Below are 8274 nucleotides of genomic sequence, written 5' to 3'. Positions count from 1 at the left end.
GGGCTGTGTGCTCAGGGCCCCATGGGGCAGGGAGCAGGGCCACTCACCCCTGCCCTCTCTGTTCCGCCAGATCCAGAAGACCATGCGAAACACCAAAATGATGAAGATGCAGAAGAACAGGAGCCTCCAGCTGCAGGCACTGGGGCGCCAGTGCTGGTGGGTGCTGGTGGCCAAGGAGCTGCCCAGGTCCAGCCAGCTCCTGCTGGGGCTGTGGCCACGGCTCTCCCTGGCCAGCGAGAGGGGCAGGGGTGTGGAGAGCCCTGTCCCACGGGTCCACTCGGCTGGGCAGGGCAGGACCAATGCACTTTTCTGCTTGCCTCTTGTCTTAGGATGTTAGAACTTGCACTGGAGGCTGTGGACGAGGCTGCCAGGAATATAAACATAGAAGAAGAAATGGAGGTTGACAAGAAGGAGGAAGTGGAGGAGATGGAGGTGGATGTGGAGGAGGAGGAGGCAATGGATGTGGACGTGCCATCAGGAGGACAGGCACGTGCTCGCCATGCACTGCCCGCAGGGAGGGAGGGTCTCCTGCCACCGGGATGGGGCTGGGGCTGGGGCTGGGGTGGGTGGTCCCCGCTGCAGGGACACGGCAGCCGCTGCCCTCGTGCTGGCGGCACAACCGCCCCCACCGCGCTGCCCTGAGCCCCCGTCCGCTTTGGGCCGGGAGCGGTTCCTTAGGGCCGGGACAGGCAAGTGTAAGCCCGAGCCCAGGTGGGGCTCAGCGCTGGCGGCAGAGTCCCGCTGTCCCCAGCGTGTCCCAGGGCTGTGGCCATCGAATGCCCGTCATGGCGAAGCCCAACCCGAAGGAGCTGCTGCCGCTGAGCCGGCTCGGGAAGCCCCAGCTCTGCTCGGCGAGGCGCTGCTCGTTAGCCAAACGGCCGTGCCGCTGGCTTTTCTTTCAGGGGCAGCGGACGTGTGGGAGTTCAAAGCAACATACAAGAGCGACAAAGAAGAAGAGATGTATATAGATATATTTCTACAGTTGGGTTTCTATAGGATTTATATAGTTGTATTTCTACAGTTAGTTGTATTTCTATAGTATTTATATAGTTGTATTTCTACAGTTGTATTTCTACCGTTGTGTTTTGTAGTTACTTGTGTTTTTGTCAGTAGTTGTAGGTAGTTGTGTTGTTGTTAATAAAGAGTTGTGTTCATGTTTTTCACACCCAAGTTCTCTTTGCCTTTGTTTGGGCACCCGCGGCGTTTGCAGAGTTGTGGTTCCAGTGTCTCGGGGATGGCGGGGCTGGAGGCGGCTGGGGGTGCTGGCACGGGCGCCCTGGGGGCAGGGGGTCCCTGTGCATGGATGGGATGCGGCTGATGGCAGGGACGGACCTGGGCACCAGCGGGGTTCATGGGCTGCTGCAGAGTGGTGTCCCCAAGAGCAAAGGGGTCCCCAGCCAAGTGTGAGCTCTGCTGTGACCGACCCCTGCTGTGATGCCATCAAAGCAGGCGGGAAACCTGCTGCTGGCCTTGCTGCTGGAGGGAAAGGAAAGGGAGGGATGGGGCACAAGCCAGGATGAGGCCGCAGAGCTGCAAAATGCAAACTGATCACCCGAGGACCATGACATCCTTGGGAATGGCTGGTACAAGGATGAGGGCAGAAGGTTTTGGAGCTGTAGGTGCTGATGTTTAAGGCTTTGAACCTCCCCACGCTCAGGTCTTTGCTTCTGGTTCTGCCTTGCTTTAGCCGGGGCCGTGTCCAGAGCTGAAGCCCGGAGCAGAGCCCTCCTTGCCCTCCGGCATTCCCGCTGCTGGCAGCGGCCCCGGGCCCTGGTCGCCACTCGGGGCGAGCCGTGGAGTGGGCAGCGCAGGCTGCGGGGGGCTTTGGGGAGAGGGAGCTGGTGCAGGGGTGCGGTGGGCGCAGGGTGTCGGGGTGCGGGGAGCCGTGGGTGCCGGCAGCGTGGCGAGGGGGGGCGACGCTGTGCGGGCCGGGGGTGCAGGATGCGGGGAGCGGCGGGGGGCCGGGGCTGCGGGCACGGGGCTGCCCCCGGGCGCTCGGGAGCCGCGGCCCCGCCCGCCCCCTCATTAGCCGCGGCTCATTAGCGGCTCATTAGCGGCGGCCGGGACGGGGCGGTCTCCCCGCGGAGGCGGGCGGGGAGCGCTGCCGGCCATGGTGGTGCGGGCGGCGGTGGCCGAGCCCAATGCCGGCGTGAAGCGGAGTCGGGATGGGTCGTCGTTGGGGCATGGCCGTGCTGCTCCTGTCCCTGGGTAAGGCTACCCGGGCGGGGGTCGGGCTGTGGGGTGCCGGGCTGTGGAGGGGCCGCTCCCCGGGGTGCGGAGGCGGGGGGCGATGCGGGGTCCCCTCTCTGTGTGGCTCTGTCGGGGCTGTGCGTGTGTCCGGTGGGTGTCGGCTGGCGGTGCCGAGCTGTCCGAGCCCCCCCGGCTGTCTGTGCCCTGGGCCCCGGGCCGGGGGTGCCGGTGCTGGGGTGCTCCGGCTGCCCCCGCATGGGCTCCCTGCCCCGGCGGAGCGGCGCTTTGGGGCTCTCCGCAAAGGGCGGCGGGGCTGGGCAGGGGCGAGGGCCAGCATGAGGTTGGTGTGTGTCCTGCGGGGAAGGGGCAGCTCGCCGTGCCTGGGTGGCAGCGGCACGGTGGTGGCCGTGGTGTGCCCAGGTGAGCCCGGGGAGGGAGGTGGGCTCTGTCCCCCGAGGTGTGGGCGCTGACGCCGACCCCGTGGGTGGCTGGCAGGGCACCTGGCCGGGCTGCTGGCATCGGGCACCGCCTGCTCCAGCGTTTACCAAGGCTTCTCAGACTGCGTCCTCCAGCTGGGGGAAAACATGGCCACATACGAGGAGGCGGATGGTGTGGAGCTGCAGAGCTTGCACCGAGTCTGTGGGTGAGTAAGGTGGACACGCTTATGCTCCCCAGCTTTTCTGATTTCAGATAGACCTGGTGAGCTCCCTCCATCCCTCCCTCCATCCCTCTGTCTGTCTGTTGCATGGGTCCAACCATAGTTGGCGTCCCTGGCCCTTACCAATAGCTTCATCCCCAGGACTTGTGCTGCGACCCCCTGCATGCCTGCAGCCAGGAGTGGGGCTGGTGGGACCTTCTGCCCTACAGGAAAGTCTCCCCTGGACATGTGGGTTCCAGCCAGCGATTCGCAGGTGTCTGAGCTGTCCCAGGGTCCAGCACTGCAGGGAGCAGCCTTCACCCAGTCTCCAGTTGGATCCTGCTGCCTAAAGCAATCCTTCTCCCTCCCTCTGCCTCTCCTGAGACCCTTCCTGTGAGAGCTTTCCTCCTTTTGGCTTGAATTGTCCCCCCTTTTTGTGTTGGTGAGTTTGTAGCAAGTGCCCCAAGAAGATGGTGTTGGGAGGGCATTAACTTTATCAGAGCTGTAATAATCGTAGAAGAGCTGGGTAACGAGGGTGGTGTTGGGTGGGTTTGGGGAAAGGTCTGCTTAAAAAGCAAATAAGCGGAAGTGGTGAGGTAGGGGGCAAGTAGAAGACTGGTAATAAAATGTTTGTCTGGATAAATGGGGCCATCTTTTTGTGCCCAGCAGTGAGTTGTGGGGAGCACAAAGGAGTTACAAGGAACTGCAGACAGCAATTAAAGGAAACCCCAAGTGCCTTTGGGCACCTGGCTCCATGGGACAGCTGAGCTCAGGATGAAAATTCTCTGTGGGATGTGGCTGAAGGCTGGGTTGAAACAGGAACTGCTCTGCTTTCGGCTGTGATATATGCCTTTTTTGAATATGTGGCTTCTTGGTGTTAGGAAACAGCCGAGCATGCAGCCCAAGCACCTGCTGTGATTGACTGATGGTGGATTGATTCCTCTGCTGAAACTCACATGAAATGTGCGAGATGAAGGTTTTTTGCAGGTTCTGGGGCACAAACCATCACAGAACAGGTCCTGGGATCTTCCCCGCTGGCAGGGCTGGGGCTCTGCACCTTTAGGGCCATGCCAGCTTCTCCTGTTAGTCCCAGCGCACAGCTAGCCAGGCGTGCTGTGGCTGAAGGAAGCAGGTGATGATGTCCCAGCTTCCTGCCAGGAAGTATTTCTGAATTATTGGTCTTTAAGCTTCAGCCTTCTCTGCTGCTGTCTGCTTTCCTGGATCCGTGGTCCCATCTTCGGGAGCGCGGGTAGGGGGACAGACATGGAACTGGGAGCTGGCGTGGGGCTGGTGGCATCTTGGCTCTGCGTGCACCGTGCTGCCCCAGAGCTGACGGCAGCCTGCCTGGCTGAGCAGATGGAGGGTTTGAAGGGTGAAACACTGGGAATGGCCATCCAGAACCAGGCAGGAGCTGTCATCATTCCCTCAGCCATCCTTTGCTGGAAGACATGGTCAGGTTTAACCCTTGCCTGGCAGAGCTGCCTTCTGCTGCAGCTTGGGAACGAGCGTGGGAGGTCACCTGGGCTGGCACCAGCTTTTCTCATTTTCTGGAGATATTTATTCTGCCAGAGTGACTCGGTTTAATGAACTCCCTCACAGCTGGTGTTCTGACGTAAGCCCCAGTAGGAAAACCAAGTAGAGTGCTCGGGTTCGCCTGTCCGCACAAGGTGTTGTCTCCAGCACAGGGTACTTGAACAAAACCAAGGTGCCCCTTTCCCACGTGCAGGGTCCCTGCTCAGCTGTCCGGGCTCCATCTCCTTCCTGAGGGGTGGCACGTGTGCCTGGTGTCCTGGTGTGATGGGGAAGATGGCAGAGCAATTGCTCCTGTCCTCTATGCAGTCCACAGCTTGCAGGTAAATTATGGCTTGGAGGCGATGCCCAGCCCCAGATAAGGTGGAACAGCAAAACTGAGGTGCAGGAGGTGCCTCAGAGTGCAAGTCCATGGGTGCTGGGGGCTGGCAGAGCCCAGGGAGCTGGCTGGGAACCAGGGGGTGCCACCCGTGGCTGGTCCCTGCCTTGCCCCAGCGCTGGGTGCCAGCATTCCTCCAAAGAAGCTGCAATAGGAAATGCTTTTGTGAAGCTCTTTTCAGATAAAAAACTCACTTTGAAAGAAGTTGTGGGGGGAAGGTTAGTAGCAAGTGTGGTGTAGAGCCTTATCTGTCCCTTGGGGAAGTCTTTGTTTTGGTGAGGAGCCACTTCCAGAGGAGAGGATGACCCAAGGCATTTGCTGAGGTTTTCGGGCTCCTACTGTTTTATTTTGTGGGTTTGTACCTACAAAACAGAGACTTTGCCTGTGAGTTCAGCTGTGTCGGGACTTACAGGCACGCTAGAGTGGATGCAGCCACCTGCCAGGCTGTGGGTGCCCTCCCCCTCACAGGGCAGCACCTACAACAGCCTTTGGGGGGGTCTGATGAGGAGTCTAATGCCCCACTATCCTCGGATACTCGGCATCCAAAAAAAATCGGGCAGGGATGCCATTCTTGTCCTCCCTACGCTGAGTGGGGGGCACATGGCCCAGCTTGGTGCCTGCTGTCCTTGTCCCTGGGCAGCTGGAGCCCACCCCTCCCTGCTCAGCCTGACACCCGTGGGCGTGGGATCGCTGGAAAAGGCTCAAACCCCGCTTCTTCAGAGCCACCGCGCTGCTTCGCCAGAGGTAAGGCAGGAGCTCGGGGAGGGGATGAAGCTCGGCAGGCTGAGTACTGCTCTGGGTAAGTACAGCACGGGGTCAGCCCACGTGGCGCTGGCACCAGCATGACGGACTGGTGGGGTGGTGTCCACCGAGCCCCTCCTGGGACAGCTTTCTTGGGGGCTGCAATTTTAAGCTCAGTTTCTGCTGGGATTCTCTGTTGCCTGGTTATACCTCTGGATCTGAAAGTAATCAAATAAAAAGTAAAAATCCAAGTCCTCATCCCCAGGGGAGGCAGCCTATGGGTCTTCAACAAGCAGCTCCTGATTTTTTTTTACTGCAGGACTGTGGGTTACCTCTGCCTGTCTTGTTGTTTTCCCCTGGTGCTCCCCAAGAGTCTCTTTCCATTGAGCAGCTTCTACTTGTGCAGGGTAGTACCCGGCAGATCAATGGAGATGTGTCTAATGAGAACACAGTCAATATCTCCTCCCGCCCCTGCCCATGCCTTAGTTATAAAGCTGCGACCGCCTGCGGGAGACGTTGTCCTTCTTTCTTTGTGTTTGCGTTTCGCCCTTGACTCAGCTTGGAGAAAGCTGTGAATGAAACACGCTGGGCCTTTGTTTGCAGCCCATTTTAGATACTTAGGGTGCTCAGTGCCAAAGGGAGACGTTTGTTGATGGAAAATAATGGAATTTATTGACTTCCAGAGACAGGAGGAAAAAAAAAAGAAGAAAAAAAAAAAAAGGCATGAAATAATTTCAGTGTGTTTTGCTGTTTGGAGTTTTAGCCAAGATGCTTTGTGAGACCATGGAGCGGATGACAGAATACTGAGGCAGTTGCTACTCACAGGGCCGGCTTGGGGCAGCAAGGCTCTGCCCAGCTCCTTGGCATTGTGCTACGGCAAAGGGACTGATGGTGCGGTGTCTCCCCCGGCTGCAGGTACTGGGATGAGTTTCACACGTGTGCCCTGACGGCGCTCTGGGAGTGCCAGAAGGAAGCAGTGGCCATCTGGGAGATGCTGAGAAGGGAGTCGCAAAAAATCAAATTTCAAGGCAGCTTGTTTGACCTCTGCAGCCCCAGCATGACCCAAAGCTTTGCCTGGACCCACGTTCCCAACGTTTCCATCCTGGGCATCCCCCTCATCGTCACTTGGCTGAACTTATAAACGGCAGCTCTGTAAGTATCGCAACAAAGGTGGTGGCAGCGTGTCGTGTTGTTTTTCCAAACCTTTGAGGAATACGCTGTGCGGTGCTCCGTGAACGCTTTGCTCCATCCTGCGCCCGTGAGACGTGGAAGAGCTTGGCAGCATCTCCCACGTTTTGCTCTTCCTCTATAATTTGGACTGACGCCTGTCCCCTTCTGCCTCAAGGCACAGGCACAGATCTGGCTGACTGTGGAATTTGTGAGCTTGTAGATGTGGGGCAGAGGATTGGGGGAAAAATGATAAATTGGCCGTGAACGCTGGATTCTCTTGCACTCTTCTACGGGTACTGGAAAGAAACCTGTTTACTTTGCTGGCTCTTTCCACCTGATCAACTCTCCAGATTTTTGATGTGGGCACTGAAAACAAGATGGGCATTTTCATGGCTGGTTTGTGAGGCACAGGGGATGGTGTAATGGTGTATGTCCCGTCAAAGGCAGAAAGGAGACCTTACTGCCTGTACGAGCCTTTTTTCTTTGAGGACATGGTGAAACCCCTGCTGAAGAACAATCTCAGGTGCATGACCTATTCTCGCTCACATCTGGATTCCTGTGTAAATCCCATGTAATGTGTACATCCCTTTTCTAAGGAAATAGAGGACAAAAATATTTGGGGGAAGAGGGAGTGTCAAAATAGCATGACAAAAAGGATTTAGAACAACTCTCTTGTTTTAAAGCTTTCTCCAAAGGTACCGTCTCTGTGGGTGGCAGTGTGTAATTCCAGAGTATTAAAGTTTGTTGTAGAGTCTGCAGTGTTAAAGAAATTTCTTCACTCTAGGTTTTCTGCAGCAGAGTCTCAGACAAGAGAGATATATAAGTAATTTAAAGTAAAATCAGTAAGTAGTTTATTTGAATGGTACAGCAGCATGAACAGCTCGATCTGGGTACCTCCATGGAGAATAATATAGAAATTTGGGCAATTACACCCTTACAGTCTGAGTTTCCACCCCTCACGTGACAGTTTGGACCAACAGTAATATTCAGGTCTGGGGTCTTCTCATTCTTCACTGGATTCTTTCTCTGTGTCCAGGCGGGACGTTCCTTCTCTTCTGCTGGTGGCTGAGGCTTCCTTATCTTCCAGCTTGAACCACCTGTGCGGCCTTATTTTACTAAACTGGGTAAAATTCAAAATATCTAGTTGAAAGTGTACAACTTCCAGCCCGAGGCTTTGGTGAAATGCTCATGTAAGCTTTTCATAGTGCGAGCACCGTCGTTCAATTATAGTTCACTCTCAATGCTAAACAACAATGCTAAAGTCTCATTCGTTAGTATTGCTTAACCACAGCACGAGAGAAGTTACTCGTCCCCCCTCCTGCTCGACAGCAGAGTCTCTTCTTGCCTCCTTTGTGGCTCAGGGAATTGTTAGTTTTGCGGCTTCAGTACAGGCATGACGGTATTTGTAATAGGGAGGTGCTTACAAGTGATTTCTGGGTCTGTTAGAAACACTCGGCAGTATTTTTGGGTAGTAAGATGCAATTGTGTGTTTTAAGGATGCTAATGAAGCTGTGTGCCCTGCCTGGCTGCACAGGGCCGTAGGAGCCATGGTGACCCAGTGTGGGTACGTAACCCGTTCCTGGGAGGGTCTCAGGGCAGTTCCTCGCTAAGAGGAAGCACGGTGAGT

General features: G+C 56.5%; 1 protein-coding gene across 1 annotated transcript; it reads left to right on the top strand.

Annotated features, from left to right (window-relative positions):
- The first annotated feature begins 2109 nt into the window (after nt 1-2109).
- LOC128916460 (neuritin-like) lies at nt 2110-6618 on the top strand. Its single transcript, XM_054218187.1, has 3 exons — nt 2110-2208; nt 2686-2833; nt 6393-6618. Exons 1-3 carry the CDS (start codon nt 2166-2168, stop codon nt 6616-6618), a joined length of 417 nt encoding a protein of 138 aa, XP_054074162.1. The 5' UTR covers nt 2110-2165.
- Nucleotides 6619-8274: the final 1656 nt, after the last annotated feature.

Source organism: Rissa tridactyla, chromosome 12, assembly GCF_028500815.1.
Source record: "Rissa tridactyla isolate bRisTri1 chromosome 12, bRisTri1.patW.cur.20221130, whole genome shotgun sequence".
Classification (NCBI taxonomy): Eukaryota; Metazoa; Chordata; class Aves; order Charadriiformes; family Laridae; genus Rissa; species Rissa tridactyla.
Note: the sequence above shows the minus strand (reverse complement) of the source record. Positions and strands in the feature narration are given on the sequence as shown.

Bases quoted from the DNA above. Each gene is read 5' to 3' on its own strand.
- LOC128916460 (XM_054218187.1), top strand. From the start codon at position 2,166: ATGGGTCGTCGTTGGGGCATGGCCGTGCTGCTCCTGTCCCTGG. The intron at 2,209-2,685 runs GTAAGGCTACCC...GGTGGCTGGCAG, and splicing joins CGTGCTGCTCCTGTCCCTGG to GGCACCTGGCCGGGCTGCTG. The intron at 2,834-6,392 runs GTGAGTAAGGTG...CCCCGGCTGCAG, and splicing joins AGCTTGCACCGAGTCTGTGG to GTACTGGGATGAGTTTCACA.